A 27287-nucleotide genomic window follows, 5' to 3' on the forward strand; every position below is an offset into this window, starting at 1 on the left:
TTTTAGCGTAAGAGAGAAAGCGTATTCGATATTCAAGGTTCAGAATCTAAGCTATTCTACAAGTGGAACATGTCAATATAGCACCGCCACCATGAATTACCGGTCACATATAGGAAGCAACTAAAATCTGTAAAGTTACTATCAATGTTTTCTTAGGGTGGTTCGCAGGTAACATAGAAATCTAAAAACGTGTTTCCTGGTGGAGTCACTAATGCTTCCGAACCTTGATTATAGTATTCCTATTCCCCAAGGACTTACGTATGAGAGCTCACGTCGGCAGGAACTGGTGATGAATACTTGTGTGCGATACATTTGTGATGTACGCTATTTCGACCATATTACTTCCTCCTACGAACCATTACCATGGATACTTATCGATAAGAGTACATTTTATATACCCTGTGTTTGCTGCATCGTCTTGTCAATCATTGCACTCGTTCCTTTTTATCTTCAACCATTACGTCACTATCTGAGAAACACAGCAGAAATACTTGTTATCAACAAACTAAAATCCACTCTATACCACTACACAACACTGCCAAATTCTCTGAATCATTTTCTATATCAGGAACCAGACATTGGAACAATCTTCCTCAAAACATTACAGAAATTGAAATCCTTTCCAACTTCAAAAGACAGCTTTCAAAATAGCTATCTCTTCTTGCAGCTCAGTCTCATTGACTCTCCATTCTCCGTATTTTTCCCTCTCATTTCCTACAGAGTTCTCCATTGAGATTCTCTTCTTTCTTAGCAGCCATTCTCACTTTCATTTCAATCCTCTCCTCTGTCATTATCCCTTCCACTTCTTCTGCTAGCAAAAAAGGCTTCAAAAGCGTGAAATTAATCACTATCATTCTTAATGCTTCCATTATTTTACTATTATTAGTGTTACTATTATTATTATTATTGTTATTATTATTATTACTGCAAATTTTACTTTTTGAATAATGCAAATTATTACTATTGAGTTTGTTATGTAATAACTAATTAATGCCATTATTAATTCCTCTATTTACTATTATTATTAGTGAAACTGTTATTATTATTTTACTAATGTTGCATATTATAATTATTGTGATTGCTACGTAATATTTTTTGTATGTTTTGTTCGAGGTCAGATGTGAGAGAGGGCCTTAAGGCCCTAATCCGGTCAGGCAAAGTGAGCGACAGATATATAAATGAATAATAAATAATTAGTGATTCAGGCGGATCAATTGCAGTATTTCAGAGGAACCCAACAGCAACGCTATCGAAGCCATAATGTTCAAGCGTCGACTACGATGTACTGGACATTCATTCTGTTGCTAAACACTAATTTATCAGTGCGTATTATATACTATCGACTGAGGACATACACGTTTATATCTCGAAGACCACTACGAGAAAATGTCAGTTAAATACTTGGAACATTATTGTTGTCGACTTTCCAACATCGCAGAAGTACCGTTTATTTGTTAAGTACAACTGCGCTTCGAAAATGCAGCGCGTTTACTGTGATTTACCAGCAGAACAGCAAAGTGGAACACAGTAATTACACACAGACTAGCCGTACAGTTGGGCTGTGTCTACACTTAGTGAGAAAAAGTCTTTGCTTCCAGATCTTGCCTCTGCAGTCAGTTACCCGAAAAAGATGAAAAACGTATTCACTACCGAGGGACAGAGATTGAGGAGACACTGTGGGTGGGCTCAGCGGCCTGAGTGGAAAGGTTTTCTTAGTTAGCGTAGCATCGTACTATTGCGAACTGCAAGAATTGTGTACTAGGTGTATCTATTGAGTGTTGGTGACTATGATGAGTGCCTGCGTAGTTCTAGTACCATGACGGGGAGGGAGAGGGCGACACGCGATGCTGGTGCTTAGCTTGTTCATGTGGGACAGTAGAAAATTCCCCATGCAAGCGATGTATCACCTTCAAAAGTGTTACATGCCATCTCTTCGAGAAACACTGAGAATTTGTAGTTTAATCTGGGAAATAGGCATGAAGCATGATCAAGAAATGTATCACACCATATCACACCACTTTTCCTCTCCTCACCGACCAAATAGTGGTGGTGGAAGTATCTTTCATGAGATGGATTCGATGTTGTTACCTCCGAGTTGTACATCAGCCCACTGGCTTGCGTTATGGAGCTCTACTGTGAAAGCGTGTGGTACCGTGTGATAGTCTAAGACGGTGATGAGCGTTGTAGGGACATCACCACTTGTCTGTAGACGGCGTACAAGGTGAACGTTTGATGCGTTCGCGCATGTCCTGAAAACATTTTGTCTTCACCTTAGTGATCTATTTGGATCGTCCACAGGTATAAGAGCACATTATCCTCTTTGTTTCCCGCAGCTGAATAGCACAGAGCCTTTCGCAAATTTCTCTTTAGTCCTTTGTCCACGGCTGTTGCTTTCAAATCACATTTGATACGATATCAGATTTATCACTTCAGATTCGCTGCTCTGTACAGTTTTATACAGAATGTCCCAGGAGTACTGATCAATATTCATTGATATGGCATCAGCTATCATTCGAAGAAAAAAAATGTCAAGCCTGTACATTAAGAGTTGTTAACTCTTCTTCTGTAGAACAGATGTATTTCACAGAAACAGAGATAAACAAGTGGTCAATAACTCTTAAGGTATGCTCTTTAGAGACCTCTGTTACTTGACATGTTTTTCTTGTTTTGTTCCCTACTAACACCTCTCCAATTTTGGGAAACATATGGCCTGCAATAGAAGAGATTTGCTTCACAGTATCCAGGATGAAGAAATATTGATAGCTCTTCGGATATGCAATTTAGAGCCCATATTTATCAGACTTTTTTCTTCGAATGATCGTTCCTGTCATATCCGTGAGATTGAGCACTCCCCTTGGGACGCCTTGTATAAGCTACGTAAAAATCGATTCAGAAATCCTGTTGAGATACAAGTTTGCATTTTAGCACAAACTGTTATAACTTCAAATGTTTCCAGAGGTTCATTTGATGTAGCTGCTGTTTAAAACTGACCATTACAGGTTTTTACGGGTACCAGGAGGCTGTATGTTGGAAGCTACCAACGTGCAGTCAATGAAAAGCCTAGGATACTACCTGTACATTTGATATGTGTTCCTGAGCACCTGAAAAACAAGTTTAATGCGTGTCATCATACGTATCAGACCAAGAAAAATATTTTCGCAGCAGCAATAATCAAGTTACCAGTTCATACTACTTCTTTTTGCTCTCTTGGTTAAGGGGTGAGTAGGTATCTACAGGGTGTTTACAGTTACAATTTCGCTACTTAACTCATTCTAGACGGAAAACTATTTACCTTACTTTTTAGGAATGATGTTCAGACCTGCGCTGCAGGATTTGAGTTGTTAATAGTGTTATTGTTATGATTTACTTTTACGTGCCGGTACTGGTGCGGCGCTGTAGGGTTGAAAAAAAAGCATTATTGTGCATTGCAGTTGCAGAAAGTCAACATGGGTCTTTTACTAGAAAAGCTGTTTTATTCAGACAAAAGCAAAAGTCAAATGTACAGAAACCGTAATTTATTGCAGATCTATGTTTAGACTATAGCAGCCGTTACATGTTTATGTCCTTACATGTTTATGCCTAAACAGGGTGTTTCCGTAAGAGCGTGTAAATATATAACATGACATAGAATATGCTCCACTGAACAATTTGAGGTAGGGAACCTGTGGTCAGAGAAACCAGCTCAAGGAGATAATAGGAATAAAATCACATTACCGTGTACTTTTTTGTTTACATTAGTCACAGTTAACTGCAACTACCATCACTGATACAATGAACGTACAATTTGTACTGTATCTTACAAAATGTGCTGATACTGACGGCCATCAACCTCAATGCAAGCACGACATCGGCGAACAAGATTGTGACGCACCATGACAAACATCCCTGGTGTGTTTCGAGTCACGTGAGAGATAGCCGTAATTCAGGCGACTAATTCCACCTCTGTATCCACTACGGCCTGGTGCACAAGGGACTTTATGTCCCCATAGGAAATAATCCAGAAGATTCAGATGACCTCGCAGGCCATGGAATAGAACCTCCCTTTCCAATAGTGGGACCAGGAAATACAGAACTGATATAGTTGCGGACGTCCACACTGAAGTGAGGCTGTGCACCGTCATGTTCTATCCACATCCTGTCACAAACAGCGAGGAGGTCAATGTAAGTTTGATACAACAGAGCCACCTTCTACATCTACATCTACATGATTACTCTGCAATTCACATTTAAGTGCTTGGCAGAGGGTTCATCGAACCACAATCATACTATCTCTCTACTATTCCACTCCTTAACAGCGCGCGAGAAAAACGAACACCTATCCGTTTCTGTTCGAGCTCTGATTTCTCTTATTTTATTTTGATGATGATTCCTACCTATGTAGGCTGGGCTCAAAAAAATATTTTCGCATTCGGAAGAGAAAGTTGGTGACTGAAATTTCGTAAAAAGATCTCGCCGCGACGAAAAACGTCTTTGCTGTAATGACTTCCATCCCAATTCGCGTATCATATCTGCCCCTCTCTCCCCTATTACGTGATAATACAAAACGAGCTGCCCTTTTTTGCACCCTTTCGATGTCCTCCGTCAATCCCACCTGGTAAGGATGCCACATCGCGCAGCAATATTCTAACAGAGGCCGAACGAGTGTAGTGTAAGCTGTCTCTTTAGTGGATTTGTTGCATCTTCTAAGTGTCCTGCCAATGAAACGCAACCTTTGGCTCGCCTTCCCCACAATATTATCTATGTGGTCTTTCCAACTGAAGTTGTTCGTAATTTTAACACCCAGGTACTTAGTTGAATTGACAGCCTTGAGAATTGTACTATTTATCGAGTAATCGAATTCCAACGGATTTCTTTTGGAACTCATGTGGATCACTTCACACTTTTCGTTATTTAGCGTCAACTGCCACCTGCCACACCATGGACAAGTAAAGTGAACGAACATTGAATCATGACTATTGAGTAACCAAGCTCGTCATCCTTGTTTGCTTTCAGGAAATAAAGTATGTACATTTGAATAAACAGCACAGTATGTGTATATTCGTAAGCATGTTAGTTGTAAATAAGCTGAGAAACAGGAATGCTAAACAAAGGGGTAGACAAGTTTGCTCCCACATCTGCTTGAGCTAGCTTCTGCGACCCTACGTCCCCAACCACAAATTGTTCAGTGGAGCATTCTTTATGTCCTGTTACATTTCTGCTCACTCTTACGGAAACACCCTGTATAACTCTTCTCGTAATGCACCTGTGATGACCATGTTGTAGTCGAAATATAGATGTACAATAAATTATGGATTCAGCGACTCTTTGTTTTCCTTCTTTCCACTTAACGGTCACTGGGCACCAGCGGTGTCCAACGGATTCCACTTTAGTATAAAACAGCAATAACTGGTTCTCGTGAATATCGACACGTTAAAGAAATACGGAGAAATGCTCTTTCCGCACCAAGTTGGACCACATAATTCGGAAGTTAGAATTAACTGGCGATATGGGAATTGCTCCTTCGGAAGGCCGATCGCCAGTTGCGCCACAAATTGTTGAAGAAGCAATTGTCGCGATGGCTGGGAATTCTGGACGGAATGTGCACTCTTCAAGCAGTGCACGATTTGTGTCACGACAACTGAATATTCCATGAACCACCGTCGTTTCGCGCAGCAGTAGAACAGTCTCTAGTGCGTTTCCGGACTGTAGTGGATGCAGATGGCTGCAGACGGTCGTCACACTGGGGGAAGTTTGTCACCTATGGAACTCAATAAAGCTCTTATGTCAAAATTAAGCTGAAAACGCATAAAAATAATGATGTATTACTTTTGCTGTGCCATAAAGGAGCTGATATTTGGAACTCATAGATAATAATTGTTGCACGAGAATACTGGAATTGGTCGAAGATTTTGAATAAAACGAAGTATTAGAATTGCTTTCCATATACAAGTTGATTCAGCTGCCGCTGCAGATGTCGTATTATGTAACCTACAATGTTATATCTGACTTTCAAAAACCACGCTCGAGTTTGTCATATATCTCCCTCGTTATACGCCAACTATTAGTCCTACGGAAAAATGAACAGGACCTTTCTTGTAGGAAATTTTTGCTAGAGGCTATACTTTCCGAGTTATTCAAGAAAAACCTACAAAAGTGATCTTCAAACGTCCTGCCAGTTACACACTCTGACTCCACCGGTCAGGATTTCCGGTATGTTCTTGATGGCACACCCTCGTACCATTTTACAAAATTTGCGACTACACGAATTATATTCACATTCGACCTTTCTTGGTCTTCATTGACTGGCCTTATTATGCCATCGGCTTAGTCGAGCAGACACAAATTGTAAAAGTGACATTTGTGGATATTTTACCTAAGAATTCTGCAAATTTTAACAGCATAAAATAAACAATTACATCATTGTATTTGTCAGTCCTGATTACTACATAACTGCTGTGATTGTACGGGTTAAGTTTGGATCGAATTGTCAACGTAATTAATTTTAGTGTAACATTTACAAAAGTGGTTTTTCTTTCATTACCCTCACTGGCACGCTTAATTGATAATGTTAACGGAATAGCCTGCAATATCGCTGGCTTAGTAGCCAAGTCAATAGAGACCAAAAAAGGTCAAATGTCTGGAATATTTGGTGTAGTGGGAAATTTTTGAACAGTTGTAGGAGGGACTGCCGCGAACAAACTACTAGAAATGTTGACTGGTGAGGGATGAGTGTGGGGGCGGAGGTGCGTTTGAAGTCACTTTTGTATGTTTTTCTTGAATAAATAAAAAACCGTGGCCTCTAGCAAAGACGTATCCCGGTACAAAGTTCAGCTACGTTAAATTTGATACAAAAAGGTCCTGCTTATTTTTATTGTAGGAGTAACAGTTTGCGCATGGCGAGCGAGACAATATGAAAATATCAGGTATGGTTTTTGAAGGCCAGATATAACATTGTGGGTTGCGTAAAACAATATCAGTAATGACAGCTGAGTCACTCTGTATACTAGCAAAATCTGCACGAGTCCAATTGTTGATGACAGTTGCTAGTAATATCTGATTAATGTTGTAGACCTATTGTTTGCGATTTCCGGAAAAGGGGGCGGGAATCTAAGCAATGTCGCAACATGTCGTTGCAGTATTAATAGTTGCTATTGCCACGGTGTTAGTGTTCGCAGAGCTGAGTGTTTGCGCGCCGCGGCGTGTTGACAGGAGGAGGTGCGCTCCGGCGTGGTGTGGCTGTGCCGGCACGTCTGCAAGGGCCGCATCTTCTGCGCGCTGTGCCCCGCCACCACCTCCAGGTGAGTCCCTCCTGTTCGACGAGCTCTCACTTCTCTTTTTTACAGAAGGCAAAAAACACCACTCTGACTGTAGAAACATAATTTTAAGCTGTCCTGAAGCCTCTACCTGTCCTTCACGTGAGAGGCATCAGGACAGCGTAAAATAATATTGTAGACATAACTTATACCACCTGAGGACGAAGCTAACATGGCGTGAAACCGATCGTGTTTTTAATAAAAAAAACTTTCTACTGTCAGAGCGTTGTTTTTTGCCTTTTTATAAAGCTATGGATATTTGGCTGCCATTGTCCGCCGTCCAGAACAATATCTTCAAACTTCGTCTTACAGAAAACTCTAGAAAGAAAGATAAGGCTTTGAATTTTAAAGTCCTCTCGATGACGAAATAACTCTGGGTACAAGCTCGGACTGTGGGAAATTGACCACACTAGGTCCGTCGACGGTTTCATCTAATCCACGGAAAACATAAATCTGAATGGCGTGACCTGTACATTCACGTTCAGAGTTGCATGAAGTAAACATTTGAAACTTGCAAGTACAAGTTCTCAAATCCATGTGTATTATAAAAATGATAAACATATTTGTGTGTGTGTGTGCGTTTGTGTTCCACACTTCCCAAACCACTCAACTGGTTTTTTCAACCAAACTTGGTACACATATGAGATGTGACAATAAAATAATGAGACCGATTTTCTTTGCAAGATGTGGCAACTCTGCAGGCTTGCGTAGGCACAATATCTTTGACCTTCGTCCATAAGCTGCTTCTTGTCCAAGCGGCACATTGACACAACTCCTCAGTCGTGAGTTGTGCTGTAATAAGTTAACACGTGTTTGTGTCTCTTGTTACGGGAATGGAACCGCATAATATTGCGCAACGGTATGCCATTTCTTTTTGTGGTGAAAACGCGAAGACAACTTAGGGTAAGCTACAGAAGGCTTTTGGAGAGGAGGTTATGTCAAGAGCTCAAGTTTTTCATTGGCACAAAATGTTTAGTGAAGGCAGAACGAATGTTGAAGATAAAGACCCCAGTGGCCGACCATCAACCTCACGGACGGATGTCAACTTGGCCAGGGTGCGTGCACTCGTATGGTATGATCGAAGATTATCCGTGGAAATGATGGGAGAAGAACTGAAGATCAATCGAGAAACGGATCGTCTAATAATAACTGAAGATCTTGGTACGAGAAAGATTTGTACAAAAATGGTCCCAAAAAACTCACACTACAACAGCGAGAAACACGGAAAAATGTGGCAGCCGATCTGTTAGAGCAATAGAGCAAACGGAAATCAATCCAGAATTGTTGAGCCGTGTTATCGCTGGTGATGAAAGTTGGTTTTTTCAGTACGATCCAGAGACAAAAAGCAAAGTTCGCATTGGTGCTCAAAGTGATCACCCAGACCAAAAAAACTGGCATGTGAAAGTCAAAAGTGAAATGCATGCTTGTGTGCTTCTTTGATTCCAAGGGAATTGTTCATAAAGAGTGGGTGTCTCCTGACAAACAGTTAAACAATATTACTACAAAGCAATTTTAGAAATGCTTCGTAAAAAGGCTCTTTGTGCCGTGCCAACATTGCTGATAATTGGATTCTTCATCACAATAATGCGCCATCCCATACTGCTCTGTCAGTACTCGCAAATTTTAACCTCAAAAGAAATTTCAGTACTACCACAGCCACCTTATTCGCCAGATATCGCTCTGTGCGACTTTTTTATATATCCAAGAGTCAAAACGTCTGTCAAGGGACACTGTTTTCAAACAACACAAGATGTCCAAAAAGATGTGACGAGGGTCTTAGAGGATATTAAAGAAGATGAGTTCCATGAATGTTACCATCAATGGCAGAAGCGCTGGAAAAAGTGTGTGCAATCAGAAGGCAAATACTTTGAAGGAGACAACACTAAACTTGACTAAAACGGTAAGACTCACCTACCTGTCAAAGTGTCGGGGGAGGGGGTGAAAAAGAAGCGTCGCCCGTGACGCGTAATCTCCCAGACTTTATTCATCCAGCATTTGGGAACGAGAGCACTCGGCGCCTTTCAATAAACTTTACACGTAATTTCGAGTCATTACGAAATTTATTTATCTGTGACAACCCCTACAAAATGATGAAAGAAAGAAAGTCTATCGCATGATACTTTTCCACTGTTCACGCAGTAAAAGTATCACATGAGGCATGACGTTATAATTTATTACATCTTTACAGTATTCAAATATATCACTAAATTTCAGTGTAAAGTTATATCATCGTAGAACACGTAGTTCCAGAGATATGATGTCATAAACAATGAGATGCGTGAAAAGCTGCCGCACCATGCATGACGCTTATATTTATTACTTCTTTGTTATCAACTTTATTCGCAATAAATGTAGCAGACGGTATCCACATATTTCGCTGAATGAACCTGCAATATTATGTTACTGTACAACACATACTAGGAAATATGACTTCATAAAGTCTGAGAAGCGTGGAAAACTGCCACTGCGTGCATGACGTTTAAATTCTATTCGCAACACTTTTTGCAGATAGTATTCACATAGCCCGCTGAACATACCTGCAAAATTATTTCATTGTACGACACATAGCTCTGGAGATATTACGTCACAAACAAGACCAGATGCTGCGTGGTGCAGGCTTGGACTCACAGCTACAAATAAATACCTGTGCAATCCCGGGTTTAGCTTCTAGTTAAGAAATAAATACAACGGCATTACTTCGTAATTCAGACGGTGTGGAATTTGTATCGCAATAACACTAAAAATTTAAAGCGTAGGATTGTCTTTCACCAACTCATCAATGCCTCTTCACTATTGCCCACGCTGAACACTTCTACATCTACATGTACACCTCACAAACCAGCTTAAGCCGTGAGAAGGTGGTTACTCTGTGTACCACAATCACTCGTCACTTTCCTGCTCTGTTTACGAATCCTGCATGTGAGCTCAATTCTCCTTAATGTTACTTTTACGGCCTTTTCGTGAGATATACAAGGTGATAATAACCAAACTTTCGCTACTTGAGCCAGTGTAGGTGGAAAACTATTTATCGTATGGGTACGCAACTCTAAAGGAATGATGTTCAGACTATGTCGTCCCGGACTTACTTGTCGATAATGTTAGTGTCATGACTTGCTGTTAGGCGCTGGAACTGGTGGGGCGACTTAGGATTGAAACATAAGCTTTCTGACATTCCGCTCGTTTTCTCTTTCGTCAGACATCATCAAAACCGCGTGTCAGTGCGGAAGCGTCTATAGAATAAATGACTAGAGTAAGGAGTGCACCCTTGTTCTATGACATAGCACAATGGTGTTTACGCTCTAAACAAATCAGTTTTAATGCAGAATTCTTGTCAAGGGAATATACGAGTTTACATAATTTGTAATGTGACAATGTTAGGATAGCTGTTAAGATAACACATTTAATCCTGAGTAATCGAAATAACTCTAAATGCAACAATATCAAATTTATTACCAGAAGTTTCCTTACAAAATTATTCTTACTACTACATAGTGAAGTTGGCCAATATTACGACAAATCATCCCATTCCGTTTCTAAGTTCAGTACTATTTAGGATGACAATCAAGTCTATGGAGGATTTTTAGATTTTTGTGACAAGCTGAGCAAAATATTACTCAGGGTTGCACGAGTTCACAGTGGACACAAGCTGGTAAACCAACAAGTTTACACATATGCTCTAGGTATTTACCTTAGCTGCTATCGTCCTTTGAAATTTCTATAAGAGCTAATCAAAACCTTTGATCATTTTATCAGCAGAAACTCTCCTATGTTTCTCGTTAAGTGAGAAAACATTCAATCATCCCTCTCCTCGAATTATAGCGATATGCACGCGCGTGGCTGGAGCAGCGTGAATATTACAATGTCATCTCAGTTCTCAGAAGAACAATTAACTATGTCGCCAGTTTGTTTCTTCGTTGCTGGAGCTCAACGATGCTACAGCTTATATCTAGCTGAATGTTAGCCGCATTGAATGCAGTGTTCACACAAAATTCCTCCTCTGCATTGTACAGTGTGTTATGCCCGTGTTCTGCACTTGACGCCAGTTCAGGGGAGAGTCCCCAAAATTTTCGAACTTGTCTCTCTCGCAGAAAAACTGTCCCCCACCTGGGTCCTTTCATGATCCACGTCACGGTTATTTCCGACCAATAGGAACGTTCCTCTTATTTTTTGGGAACTCTCTCTGCCAATCCCAAAGGGCCTACCATTAAACTGTGTCAAAATTTCGGCACACTACTCCTTCCTAGTTCGTGTCACCCAATCAGACATTTTGTGCCCGCTCCAGATGCCTAAAAGTTACATGAATACATCTCGAGCGTACCATGTGCAGGTCACGTGATCGACTGCATCACTGGTTTGTTCGTATCCATCTGGAAATTCCCCAAAGCAGTTTTATAAAGCTTCTTTCCATACCACTCCGGTGGCCTGCTACTTGTCCTCCTGGATGAGTCACCTGGCCTGTTTGTTGTCGCTCACCATGGGTCGCTTTTAAAAGCTTTCCATTGTACTCCACCCATGACGTGCCCGGGACGTTGACCCTCACATTTGCTTCCAAAACAAAACATTTCCTCCAGCAGCTTGTTTCACCTCTTGCTCATTGACATACAGGATATTGATTCGGTGTGCTAGTACCGTCGACTGAGTGTCTTCCCTATGCATTGCATGCTGTACAGTTTTATAGGCAAATCTGCTCATTTATGCCGAAGTATGTCAAGTGACATATTCAACTTACCGGTATGATGTATAAAACCTTTTATGTAAGGTGCGAAATTGACCTTCATATAATCTGCCACCTTACAGCTTCAGTGCACATAACAGTTACAAGTAGTTAACATGGGACTGGATAATGTTTACAGGCCATTGCTGATAGCGATAGCTGCTTCATCAAAACAACAGGAATAGCTTGTCTGCTCTTCACGAGTATCGACGCATTAAAGGAAAACGGAGATGTACCATTTCTATCAGGGGTTGAAGAACATGATCCACAAATCCACAAGTTCAAATTAACTGGCGATTTGGGAACTGTTCTTGGGAGAGGTCTACAGATATTTGCGTCAAAAATTGTTGAAGAAGCTACTGTTTGCCATGGCTGAGAATGCTTGACGCAATATGCCACCTTAAAACAATGCACGAGCAGTCTTATGACAGGCGAACATTCCATAGTCCACGGATCGAAAAGTGCTGAGAACGATATTGTGAAATGGCGTATCTAGTGCGGTTCCAGGCTGTCTTCTTAGTCACACTGAGAACCGTTTGTAACCTGGAACGTAAACATGGTATGAAATTAAAAAATTTTGCCCCTTTATGTGGAAATTCAAGTGTGTTTCTTCACTGGTGTACTCGTTATTTCCACAAAGTTTCAATGTCTACTCGTTTTTCATGGAGGATATCTCAAGTAGCGAAAGTTTAATTATAACCACCCTGGATGTAGCTGTATGAACAGTCTAATGAGTACACAGTATGGTTTGAGAGTAAATCGGAGAAAGACGAAGGTAATGAGAAGTAGTAGAAATGAGAACAGCGAGAAACATAACATCAGGATTGATGGTCACGAAGTCAATGAAGTTAAGGAATTCTGCTACCTAGGCAGTAAAATAACCAATGACGGACGGAGCAAGGAGGACATCAAAAGCAGACTCGCTATGGCAAAAAAGGCATTTCTGGCCAAGAGAAGTCTACTAATATCAAATACCGGCCTTAATTTGAGGAAGAAATTTCTGAGGATGTACGTCTGGAGTACAGCATTGTATGGTAGTGAAACATGGACTGTGGCAAAACCGGAACAGAAGAGAATCGAAGCATTTGACATGTGGTGCTATAGACGAATGTTGAAAATTAGGCGGACTGATAAGATAAGGAATGAGGAGGTCCTACGCAGAATCGGAGATGGAAGGAATATGTGGAAAACACTGATAAGGAGAAGGGACAGGATGATAGGACATCTGCTAAGACATGAGGGAATGACTTCCATGGTACTAGAGGGAGCCGTAGAGGGCAAAAACTGTAGAGGAAGACAGAGATTGGAATACGTCAAGAAAATAATTGAGGACGTAGGTTGCAAGTGCTACTCTGAGATGAAGAGGTTAGCACAGGAAAGGAATTCGTGGCGGGCCGCATCAAACCAGTCAGTAGACTGATGACAAAAAAAAAAAAAAAAAAAAAAAAAAAAAAAAAAAAAAAAAAAAGCTGGGAACACTCAATCAGTTCACTCTTCTAGGAGCGCACACTCGCAGAATGTTGACAGTAAAGTTCTCCCTAAAGCATCAGTGTGTCTTGTAGCATCTAGCTCTGGAATTTGGTGATCATCTCCGTGACTGTCTAGCTCTTACAAAACGAACCCGTTACGAACTGCGTTGGTCTTCTTTGGACAAACTCTACCTCATCTATTAGTTCTGTCTGGTAGGATCCCACACTGAGGGACAATTTTCAAATGTTGATCGTACGAGGGCATTGTGAACTATATCGTTAGTGCGGATTTTCCCAATGACTGTAAGTCTAATATCTTTGTTTCCTACGATTAGTTTTATATGGTGGTTTCACTTTAAATAGCATCGTACGCTTTATTCCCGGATATGTACAGGATGTGACTGTTTCTGCCTTTTTACTCGCATCACATTTGTTCACTTTGAGAGCTACAGCTTCTTTTCTCACACGTAACATGCATTTTCCTACCTTTCCTAGTCAATGTTTGCATGTACGTCTTCCTCTTGTTCCGTCCGCTTCACTAAAGCTTTCATATTACATGCGCTTCACATCCCACCGTTTTGTCGTCTCATGAATAGTTTATTTACAGTGAAAACCGTTACTTTCAGATCCGTGACTTTTTAAAACTAACTGCAATGGGAATATGTATGAACAGCTAGGCGAGAATTAAAATGATAAATCGCTGTGTTGAAATAATTTGCATATATTCAGCAGTTCACTGGGAACCATTTCGATCTAAATTTCCTGCCGCTAGCACTTCACAACACCTGTGTCTTCATGATCTGCAGAAATGGCGCATGCTGTGCTGGAAATTTCAGTACTCTTCTCATTTATGAGCAAATGACAATTGTAAGTGATTTTTCCTTCTTAAATAAGAGACAGGCTTGACTTCTGATTAACAGCAGCTTTATATTCAATTTCCTTAGACGACAGAAACACTTTCTAGTCGTGTCTCACTGGCATCAGACAACAGACTTCTTTTTTTCCAACTTCAAGTGAAATTACCAATTTACTTATGTTGAGTTTATTACATATCGATCTCCGACAAGGATGTTGAAATGCTTGACATACACATGTTCGTTTTATTGATAATATAGAATCGTTCTATAGGGAACTGAATTCTGCATGCTATATATTAAAATAGATTCAGAACAACAGACTAGCCATATCGCCCATTGGCTAGACCAAATCCCTATGCGTCACGTTACCTTGTATAAAAACTTCTGTGTTCTTGCCACGTAAAATCTTATAGTCAATAAGCATTTTATTAATTTTTTCTTTCCTTCACCCAGTAGTTCTGGTCGGTGTATTTGAAATCCAGCCTGTTGTATAAAACTTGTTTTTTTCTTTTTCTCTACCAAATCTCAGTCTCTTGGGTGGAGACTGCCATTACTCCATGCATGTCAACAGATTAGAAAGGAGCATATGGATAATGAGTGTTCCTATACACGAAAATGGAGTTTGAAGCCACTTAACCATGGGGAGGTAGATTATACACCTCCACTACTATGCTCCAGCGTCATTCCTCTATTACTAGATTATTAGATAATAGTGCGAGTCCTCAATTTATTATGATTCTTGCTCAGATCAAACGTATGACTACTGGAACTGTTCCTGCTGCTTTTAGTTGCTCACATGCTAGGTAAAGTATTTGGCAATAAGTGTCCTCCAGTGATTTCGATCAGTGCCGAGTCTTCAGTTCTCCCAGCTCGTTCCGGCCGGAGTGGCCGAACGGCTCTAGGAGCTAAAGCCTGGAACCGCACGACCGCTACGATCGCAGGTTCGAATCCTGCCTCGGGTATAGATGTGTGTGATGTCCTTAGGCTAGTTAGGTTTAAGTAGTTCTAAGTTCTAGGGGACTGATTACCTCAGAAGAAGCCCCATAGTGCTCAAAGCCATTTGAACTTCCCAGCTCGTGTTCCTACACTGAAGATCCTTTCGTTTGCAGGCGTCCGTCGGTTGGCTTCCACAGCATTGTTGGTTTCGGAATTCCTCTGTTTTCATGCTTAGAAAATGACCCGTAAGCTTCAGCCTTATTTCAGCTACGATTTTATGCAGGCTGCGTAGACCACTGCTTCTCAGCACTTCATCATTTGAAAAGTGGTCGCGATAGCTGATCTTCAAACTTCGCCGCAATCATCAATGGAAAAACGGTACGTTGATTTTGCTTATCTTTTACAGGTCTCAGAAATTTATTTAGTCATTTGTTGAATGAGAGGGGAGTACAGCCGAAGCTTTGATGCGGTTACGTATTTCTTATTCCCTCTACACGGGATGGCGTTCAGAACCATCCGTTAGATTATCTGAGAACACGACATGAGATCTCTGTCAGTCGTATATGTCGAGGCGATAAATACACCACTTACAAAGTGACAGGCAAGAGGCGATAGGATGTGTCGCATCGGCTTCTGACCACACCCTGAAAATGTACCTTGCTGTGATACGGCCAGTCTGTTCAACACCCTTAGTAAAATCACGCAGTGCTATCTCTTCCAATATATGCAGATTAAAAACTGACAAACATGTATCCGTACACTAATTCCGGTTTCTTCAGAAATCAGTTTCAAGAAAGTCAACGATTCGCCCCATTAAAACTTTACAAAATGATGGTGGTGCTTCTTTTTGGTACAGTAACAACGAACGCTACATAAGTCTTACCACTAGAAGAGAAGTGTACGCAGTCATAATAGCGCCTCTGCAGCTCAAGCTGATTAATTGCCATATTAAACACGAATAAAAAATTTAGAAACAGCTGTTGTGTGTGAAATAAAGAAGGAGAGAGAGCCTTAGAACAGTAAATTGACAGAAATCAACTATCTTACGGACGGTAATGAAATGTAACACTAGAAATCCATGTCCCAAAGCAAACTAGTTATAGACAATATGCGATCCAGATTCCAAAATGAAGAACACTGCATAAAATTGTCCTTAGAGTTGCATATTAAATCGTTTGTGATTGTTTTGTTAATTTTAACATGGTAACTGACGATACTACCTATCGTATAGAGGGAAACTTTTATGTCTATCGATTTTTGCAATGGGTACTCAGCTACTACGGTTAACAATACTACCCTGAGACGTTGTTTCAGTCATCAAGCCGAAAACTTATTAGATACAGCTCTCCACGACAATCTGTTTGGGGAAGGCTCTTAATATCTGAATAACTGCTGAGTCATAAATTCATTAGAACCTGTTTGCTCCATTTTTGTCTTCCTTTGCAATTTCTACCCTCACAACGTTTCTCCATTACAACATTAAGTACTCATTTAAGGTTCAGGATACGTCACATGAAGCAATTCCTTCTTTTACTAGGCGATGTTACAAAGTGCACCCCTTCAATTTTCTTCATTTGGAGGTCAGTGCCTGAATATAAACTTTCTAATGTAATGAGCTTCAGCTAAAAAAAGTCGCTTTCAAAAATTGGACGATTTACGGGCGCTGTTCGGTATAAACATTTCAAAATAATCAAGAGAGTTGCCGGTATATGAAGAAAAGATTATTATATTCTTGTGGTTACAAAATCTACACTGCCATAAACTCTTTTTTCATTGATTTTAACTACCTTGTTGATGTCAGTACTTTGAAGGATTTATTGCTGATAGTTAAGCATTGCATCAACATCTGTAAAACTCTGTAATTCATTTAGCAGAATACAAGATTTGTAGTTAACCAACAGTTTGTAACGCACTAATCTTGTAATCGTGAGACTGTAGGTTCATTTCCCCCTAAAGGTAACGTTTTTACTTTTATCTAAATTTTATATTTCTTATCAAATCGAAATATTAAACAAAACCTGAATCATAATTTGTTGATACGAATAATGTCTTTCCCTTTTTCTTATTATTGACTCAAAAATGCAACGTACACGATAAATTAAAATTTATTACAAAATGCGAAACATCAGATAGGAAATACAAAACTTTTTCAATTGTAGAGATTGAATATTGTTTCACTTGACAATAAGGCACATCGCATGTATGTATAAAATTTTATTTTCATGAGACTAGCAATAAAACATGAAAATAAGTTCTTTAATTTAAAAACATTATTTAATGTTAGTATTTATGGTTTAGATTTGATGATAAATACAAATTTTAAATGAAAGCGAAAGAAAAATTTCTACTAAAAAAATCGAATCCGCGACTGCTAATTCCCTTGAAATAGTTTGTACTTAACAACGCTCGAAAATGTTCTAATTTTCAATGGCGGTTCTTTAGAGTTTTTTGTTCTCTTTTTTTATATTACAGTTGCGTCGTTCTGTTCCAGGAGATTGATGACCGGAGGGTATTTTCCTTCATATCCAATGAAAAAACTCGGAGAACACCAAACTGTAAGGTGACCCTCTTAGTCAGGCTATACCATATAAAGCTCTTTCCTCCTCATTTAGATATCATACCCCTTCATTAGTTACTCGATATACCAATACAATCTTGAGCTTCCACATTAGACACCACATTTCAAAAAATACTATTCTCTTATTTCTTATCCTAACCTGTTCTATTTATCGTTCAAGTTTCACTTCGATGCAAGACTAAACTCTAGACACTGCCAGAAAATACACTCCTGGAAATTGAAATAAGAACACCGTGAATTCATTGTCCCAGGAAGGGGAAACTTTATTGACACATTCCTGGGGTCAGATACATCACATGATCACACTGACAGAACCACAGGCACATAGACACAGGCAACAGAGCATGCACAATGTCGGCACTAGTACAGTGTATATCCACCTTTCGCAGCAATGCAGGCTGCTATTCTCCCATGGAGACGATCGTAGAGATGCTGGATGTAGTCCTGTGGAACGGCTTGCCATGCCATTTCCACCTGGCACCTCAGTTGGACCAGCGCTCGTGCTGGACGTGCAGACCGCGTGAGACGACGCTTCATCCAGTCCCAAACATACTCAATGGGGGACAGATCCGGAGATCTTGCTGGCCAGGGTAGTTGACTTACACCTTCTAGAGCACGTTGGGTGGCACGGGATACATGCGAACGTGCATTGTCCTGTTGGAACAGCAAGTTCCCTTGCCGGTCTAGGAATGGTAGAACGATGGGTTCGATGACGGTTTGGATGTACCGTGCACTATTCAGTGTCCCCTCGACGATCACCAGAGGTGTACGGCCAGTGTAGGAGATCGCTCCCCACCCCATGATGCCGGGTGTTGGCCCTGTGTGCCTCGGTCGTATGCAGTCCTGATTGTGGCGCTCACCTGCACGGCGCCAAACACGCATACGACCATCATTGGTACCGAGGCAGAAGCGACTCTCATCGCTGAAGACGACACGTCTCCATTCGTCCCTCCATTCAGGCCTGTCGCGACACCACTGGAGGCGGGCTGCACGATGTTGGGACGTGAGCGGAAGACGGCCTAACGGTGTGCGGGACCGTAGCCCAGCTTCATGGAGACGGTTGCGAATGGTCCTCGCCGATACCCCAGGAGCAACAGTGTCCCTAATTTGCTGGGAAGTGGCGGTGCGGTCCCCTACGGCACTGCGTAGGATCCTACGGTCTTGGCGTGCATCCGTGCGTCGCTGCGGTCCGGTCCCAGGTCGACGAGCACGTGCACCTTCCGCCGACCACTGGCGACAACATCGATGTACTGTGGAGACCTCACGCCCCACGTGTTGAGCAATTCGGCGGTACGTCCACCCGGCCTCCTGCATGCCCACTATACGCCCTCGCTCGAAGTCCGTCAACTGCACATACGCTTCACGTCCACGCTGTCGCGGCATGCTACCAGTGTTAAAGACTGCGATGGAGCTCCGTATGCCACGGCAAACTGGCTGACACTGACGGCGGCGGTGCACAAATGCTGCGCAGTTAGCGCCATTCGACGGCCAACACCGCGGTTCCTGGTGTGTCCGCTGTGCCGTGCGTGTGATCATTGCTTGTACAGCCCTCTCGCAGTGTCCGGAGCAAGTATGGTGGGTCTGACACACCGGTGTCAATGTGTTCTTTTTTCCATTTCCAGGAGTGTATTTCTCAACACATACATGTATATTAAATAATATATTTGTCTCTTTCAGGAAAGATTTTCTTGCCACTGACAGTCTATATTTTACACTCTGATTTTTATGTGATAATATAAGCCAAAGCAATGAATTAAATTTTGTACCAGTACCAGGATTCGAGCCGAGGCCTTCTGTTTACTAGGCAGACGGACTAACCGTTAAACCAGACTCGCACTGCAGTTACCACTGCCGCACTGACTACCCTAGTACGTCTTCCTCGCCGATACAACTCACGCCTCAGCACGTTGCTATTGCCCATCTAAACTCGCACCAGTAATGCCAATACTCTCTCATTTTCGAACAACGGTTGAAATGGGGTCGATCCTGGCTGTAACTCAGGCGTAGATGATATGCAGGGTGTTTCAAAAATGACCGGTATATTTGAAACGGTAATAAAAACTAAACGACCAGCGATAGAAATACACCGTTTGTTTCTATATGCTTGGGACAACAGTACATTTTCAGGCGGACAAACTTTCGAAATTATAGTAGTTACAATTTTCAACAACAGATGGCGTTGCAAGTGATGTGAAAGATATAGAAGACAATGCAGTCTGTGGGTGCGCCATTCTGTACGTCGTCTTTCTGCTGTAAGCGTGTGCTGTTCACAACGTGCAAATGTGCTGTGGACAACATGGTTTATTCCTTAGAACAGAGGATTTTTCTGGTGTTGGAATTCCACCGCCTAGAACACAGTGTTGTTGCAACAAGACGAAGTTTTCAATGGAGGTTTAATGTAACCAAAGGACCGAAAAGCGATACAATAAAGGATCTGTTTGAAAAATTTCAACGGACTGGGAACGTGACGGATGAACGTGCTGGAAAGGTAGGGCGATCGCGTACGGCAACCACAGAGGGCAACGCGCAGCTAGTGCAGCAGGTGATCCAACAGCGGCCTCGGGTTTCCGTTCGCCATGTTGCAGCTGCGGTCCAAATGACGCCAACGTCCACGTATCGTCTCATGCGCCAGAGTTTACACCTCTATCCATACAAAATTCAAACGCGGCAACCCCTCAGCGCCGTTACCATTGCTGCACGAGAGACATTCGTTAACGATATAGTGCACAGGATTGATGACGGCGATATGCATGTGGGCAGCATTTGGTTTACTGACGAAGCTTATTTTTTACCTGGACGGCTTCGTCAATAAACAGAACTGGCGCATATGGGGAACCGAAAAGCCCCATGTTGCAGTCCCATCGTCCCTGCATCCTCAAAAAGTACTGGTCTGGGCCGCCATTTCTTCCAAAGGAATCATTGGCCCATTTTTCAGATCCGAAACGATTACTGCATCACGCTATCTGGACATTCTTCGTTAATTTGTGGCGGTACAAACTGCCTTAGACGACACTGCAAACACCTCGTGGTTTATGCAAGATGGTGCCCGGCCACATCGCACGGCCGACGTCTTTAATTTCCTGAATGAATATTTCGATGATCGTGTGATTGCTTTGGGCTATCCGAAACATACAGGAGGCGGCGTGGATTGGCCTCCCTATTTGCCAGACATGAACCCCTGTGACTCCTTTCTGTGGGGACACTTGAAAGACCAGGTGTACCGCCAGAATCCAGACACAATTGAACAGCTGAAGCAGTACATCTCATCTGCATATGAAGCCATTCCGCCAGACACGTTGTCAAAGGTTTCGGGTAATTTCATTCAGAGACTACGTCATATTATTGCTACGCATGGTGGATATGTGGAAAATATCGTACTATAGAGTTTCCCAGACCGCAGCGCCATCTGTTGTTGACAATTGCAACTACTGTCATTTCGAAAGTTTGTCAGCCTGAAACTGTACTGTTGTCCCAAGCATATTGCAACAAACGGTGTATTTCTATCGCTGGTCGTTTAGTTTGTATTGCCGTTTCAAATATACCGGTCATTTTTGAAACACGCTGTATCAATCATATAGTGAGCAGTAGACTCGGATGCAAATCCCAGTGCAGGAGGTACAAATTATCGTAAAGAAGGGTGAGACTTAATATATCTCAGGAATATCAACTATCAACTATTACTAACTATACATACGATTAATCCGGTTTCTGAACGAGTTGTAGATAACTTCTCTCTCTCTGTGTATCACCACTGATTACTTCAGAACTTAGATAATTTATTCCAACCATAACAATGTTTCTGAATGCACAAACGCGTCCTACATTTCTCCAGAAACCAAGATGATCTTATCGCAGGTCGGCATCTGCTAGTAGTTCCATTATCCATCAGTAATTCGTGTTAGTATTTCCAGTAATGTCTTATTAAAGTGATGATACGGTAAAATTCACACCTGTCACCACTTCTGGGATTTTGACACGTTCTTCTTGTAGTCTGAGGGTATTTCCCTGTCATATATTTCGCATAAGAGATAGGACATTTTGTGAGTTGAGTCTCTAGAGAAAAATAATAGTTGGTTCTCCCAACAATCACAACAATTCTGAGGTAATGTTGCCTCTCCTTGACTTAGGTACTAACCCATAAGAAGGCGGGATATTGATATAAATAAGTCACCACTTCATTTACCTTAGTATGATAAAGATGAATGTTTTCAGTACGGTTGAGTTTCTAGTGCCTAAAAACTAAACATGAGCGTGTAGCTAGGAATATCAGAATGTAATTGATATCTGTCTCATGTGTTGGCTTTGCTTATCCATTCGCCCCTACTCATCTATTATGCCCATTTCAATCGAAGTGAATGTACGAGGAAGTGGAAACACGGAAAAGGTAGTTTCATGTCATTTCGGTCACACATCCTCTGCCCGTACGGGAAAAAAACGCACATTGACAGTTATGTGAGACCAAGCGGAAACGCATCAGCATTCTCGCCTGCATCAGTGATTCGCCGGACAGCCTCAAGTAAAATCTTTACATCAGCGTTTCATTCTTAACATACAGCGCGCATATGATTTCTCTGTTATCTCGTATCTCTTCACGTTGTTTTTAAATGACTTTCTTCCGTTTGGTTATACATATTTAACTCATGCGAAGTGCATTGACTTCGTTTGACAAGTCCATGTGTTTTCCAAATCGAGCAGCAGCAACAACAGCTTGTAAGGCAGCAATAAGGAAGGTCGGCGACCTTGTGATGGACTGAAATGTGCTGCTCTTTATGGAGGGTAGAGCGATCACATGTCTGGAAAGCGGGCGTAACATTCCTCTTATGTGTTAAAACTTCTTGACAGTTCAAAATTTTGTGCCTTATAGAACTCGAAACGCGAGTCATGTCTCTCACCGACTCAGCTGTCCAGGTACGACTGACGCCCGTCTCCCATAACTTTATTTTCCGCCAGTACCTTTCCCTCCTTATCCAGATCTCAGAGAAGCCCTGGAGCATAACACTCCAGGCAGAAATAATATTACGAGAAATTGCGTCACTATATGGGATTATCACCAGAAAGAGTTTTTTACTCTGCAATTCACCGCAAGTGGTAGGTGGATAGACGGTCGAAAATGAAATGTTTCGTTGTGGGTGTCATACTGGGATGCAAGATAGATCGGGAAACTGTAGAAATTTGTCGGACTCTGTAAGGACATAGGACACACTTTCTGCAGACCTGATTTAACGAAGAGGACAATATCTTCGATTGTGGGAGGCGGGTTGTGCACCTGCACGGGCTGTCTACCAGTCGGATGAGAAAGTTGAGTTTCTTAGGAGGAATATTAGCATTAAAATGAGGGAAAGTTTAGGAAGAGGTCCACTGCAGGTATTACTGACACGAGAGGATTTCAAGTTGGGGTATTTTGTAGGAAGGCATTTGTATTAGTAATGAGAGGTGGTGAACATTTGTTCATTTCTCAATGACAAAGCAATTATATACTTAACTCCTCGTGTTAATATATATTGACCAGTATTTACTCGTAGTATGGCTTGCAAATTTTTGTTTCTGGTGATTTTACATCTCAGGATTTACAGGATTTACAGGATTTCAGGATTTACAGCTGGAAACGGTCCGTTGCCTAAGCTAAGCTGAAGCATCATGGCCAGTTCACAATACATTGTATCCATTGAAATACCCTCTCTCCTAACTTGAGGTTCTAAAGGTGGTCTAACGTGGCCTGTTAATCTCAGTGTCTTGTTTTGATCATCTATAAGATTGGTTTTATGTGCCTCTCCACTGCCAGCTGATCTGATCGTTTCAGCACATCTGCTACGTCATACAGCATCGACTACCTGATGTATGTCTCATACCTAGGCCAGCAACTATGATTCTTTCCCTCTAACAGCCCTTCAGCTACTGTTTTCAGCAGTGGATCATGTCGTAATATGTGCACGACCAACCTGTTTTTAACTTAGTTTATGTTGTTTATTAGATATTTATCTCTGATGCCTGAAAACAGGGAATAGTTAAACCACAACCTAAAAATGACGTTGCCACAGCGCCCTCTGATTAGCTACATATTTGCATTCTTCATTCATTGTCCAAGGCCTTCGAATATATAGTCCACGACCAGCTTACAAAATACCTGAGTATAAACAACCTACTAGACGAATACCGATCAGGTTTCTGTGACCATCGCAGCACCACATATGCCTTAACAAAGGTAACAGATGATGTGAAGCTTGCCATACATACACAAGTGGCAAAGATCATGTGTTTCTTAGACTTCAGTAAAGCTTTGATACTGTCGACTTCGACATTTTGGTTACCAAACTTAGCACTCTAATTTTTTCACCAGGAGCAGTGCAATGGCTACGCTCACGTCAGCAATACGTCATGTCGGCACCATAAAGCTGCAATTGACGCAGGTAGTATTGGACGTTGACGCGGTGTCAGTATTACGTACTGTACGTAAATGATGTGTCCACACTTTGGTTCTCCTGCAAATTCCGCATGTACGCTGGCGACATCCTGTTGTATCTAAGTGTGAAATCAATAAACCTGAAGGCAACTATCCAGAGTCTCAATACTATGTGCACTGTCAAAATGGGCGCAGATTATAGGGTTAAAGCTCATCCCACGCATAGCCGAAGAGGTACTGGTTGGTCATTCTAGGTTCATTAGCGCCAAATATCGGGAATCCCTATCATCTTTAAGCCTAATTGGTCAACTACCAACGTCTCTCCTTTAGCAAAGCGTACAGGAGTAATAATACACGAAAATATAAATTAGACTGAACACGTAACTGTAATATGCAAGAAGGCATCAGCATCTCTTCGTACTCTACAAAAATATAAAATTCTCTTCCCTCTTGACCCGAAGAAGAAACTTATACAAACACATACACTTCCAATTATTGATTAAAGCTATGTTATCCTGCAAGGCATTTCTAAGGAAAAAAACGCAAAATAATTTTATTTAAAAAAGCGGATAAAGTACCACTAGAAGCCTTCCTAAAAGACAATTTCCATTCCTTCCGAACTGACTATGCGAATGTAGACGAGATGTGGCTCAAATTCAAAGATATAGTAGCAACAGCAATTGAGATATTCATACCTCATAAATTGGTAAGAGATGGAACGGATCCCCCGTGGTACACAAAAAAGGTCCGAACGCTGTTGCAGAGGCAACGGAAAAAGCATGCGAAGTTCAGAAGAACGCGAAATCCTGAAGATGGGCTAAAATTTACAGACGCGCGAAATTTGGCACGTACTTCGATGCGAGATGCCTTTAATAGGTTCCACAACGAAACATTGTCTCGAAATTTGGTAGAAAATCCGAAGAAATTCTGGTCGTATGTAAAGTACACAAGCGGCAAGACGCAGTCAATACCTTCGCTGCGCAGTGCCGATGGTACTGTTATCGACGACTGCGCCGCTAAAGCGGAGTTATTGAACGCAGTTTTCCGAAATTCCTTCACCAGGGAAGACGAATGGAATATTCCAGAATTTGAAACACGAACATCTGCTAGCATGAGTTTCTTAGAAGTAGATACCTTAGGGGTTGCGAAGCAACTCAAATCGCTTGATACGGGCAAGTCTTCAGGTCCAGATTGTATACCGATTAGGTTCCTTTCAGATTACGCTGATACTATAGCTCCCTACTTAGCACTCATATACAACCGCTCGCTCACCGATAGATCTGTACCTACAGATTGGAAAATTGCGCAGGTCGCACCAGTGTTCAAGAAGGGTAGTAGGAGTAATCCATTTAACTACAGACCTATATCATTGACGTCGGTTTGCAGTAGGGTTTTGGAGCATATACTGTATTCAAACATTATGAATCACCTCGAAGGGAACGATCTATTGACACGTAATCAACATGGCTTCAGAAAACATCGCTCTTGTGCAACGCAGCTAGCTCTTTATTCGCACGAAGTAATGGCCGCTATCGACAGGGGATCTCAAGTTGATTCCGTATTTCTAGATTTCCGGAAAGCTTTTGACACCGTTCCTCACAAGCGACTTCTAATCAAGCTGCGGAGCTATGGGGTATCGTCTCAGTTGTGCGACTGGATTCGTGATTTCCTGTCAGGAAGGTCGCAGTTCGTAGTAATAGACGGCAAATCATCGAGTAAAACTGAAGTGATATCAGGTGTTCCCCAGGGAAGCGTCCTGGGACCTCTACTGTTCCTGATCTATATAAATGACCTGGGTGACAATCTGAGCAGTTCTCTTAGGTTGTTCGCAGATGATGCTGTAATTTACCGTCTAGTAAGGTCATCCGAAGACCAGTATCAGCTGCAAAGCGATTTAGAAAAGATTGCTGTATGGTGTGTCAGGTGGCAGTTGACGCTAAATAACGAAAAGTGTGAGATGATCCACATGAGTTCCAAAAGAAATCCGTTGGAATTCGATTACTCGATAAATAGTACAATTCTCAAGGCTGTCAATTCAACTAAGTACCTGGGTGTTAAAATTACGAACAACTTCAGTTGGAAGGACCACATAGATAATATTGTCGGGAAGGCGAGCCAAAGGTTGCGTTTCATTGGCAGGACACTTAGAAGATGCAACAAGTCCACTAAAGAGACAGCTTACACTACACTCGTTCGTCCTCTGTTAGAATATTGCTGCGCGGTGTGGGATCCTTACCAGGTGGGATTGACGGAGGACATCGAGAGGGTGCAAAGAAGGGCAGCTCGTTTTGTATTATCGCGTTATAGGGGAGAGAGTGTGGCAGATATGATACACGAGTTGGGATGGAAGTCATTACAGCATAGACGTTTTTCGTCGCGGCGAGACCTTTTTACGAAATTTCAGTCACCAACTTTCTCTTCCGAATGCGAAAATATTTTGTTGAGCCCAACCTACATAGGTAGGAATGATCATCAAAATAAAATAAGAGAAATCAGAGCTCGAACAGAAAGGTTTAGGTGTTCGTTTTTCCCGCTCGCTGTTCGGGAGTGGAATAGTAGAGAGATAGTATGATTGTGGTTCGATGAACCCTCTGCCAAGCACTTAAATGTGAATTGCAGAGTAGTCATGTAGATGTAGATGCTTACGACGCCTGTTCAAAAATGGTTCAAATGGCTCTGAGCACTATGGGACTCAACTGCTGTGGTCATTAGTCCCCTAGAGCTTAGAACTACTTAAACCTAACTAACCTAAGGACATCACACACATCCATGCCCGACGCAGCATTCGAACCTGCGACCGTAGCAGTCGCACGGTTCCGGACTGTGCGCCTAGAACCGCGAGACCACCGCGGCCGGCACACGACGCCTGTAAGTGGTTATAAATGCTTGTATTTGTTATATATGTGATGTTCGAGTCTTTGATCATGTTTCATCATATACTCAGTGTCTCGTGGCTGCGTGGAGACAAGACCAGAGATTTCCATACCCTCCAACGTCTCTACTGTCTTATGAATGAACACTGCACGCCGTATGTCTCCTTG

General features: G+C 41.8%; 1 protein-coding gene across 1 annotated transcript in view; it reads left to right on the forward strand.

Annotated features, from left to right (window-relative positions):
- LOC126273078 (nematocyst expressed protein 3-like) overlaps nucleotides 1–27287 on the forward strand; it is a 57251-nt gene that overhangs the window by 19915 nt on the left and 10049 nt on the right. The window contains exon 2 of the mRNA XM_049976529.1: nucleotides 7189–7277. Coding sequence (XP_049832486.1) covers nucleotides 7189–7277 — 89 coding nt within the window. The remainder of the gene's footprint in view (nucleotides 1–7188; nucleotides 7278–27287) is intronic.

This window comes from Schistocerca gregaria, chromosome 1, assembly GCF_023897955.1.
Source record: "Schistocerca gregaria isolate iqSchGreg1 chromosome 1, iqSchGreg1.2, whole genome shotgun sequence".
NCBI lineage: Eukaryota > Metazoa > Arthropoda > Insecta > Orthoptera > Acrididae > Schistocerca > Schistocerca gregaria.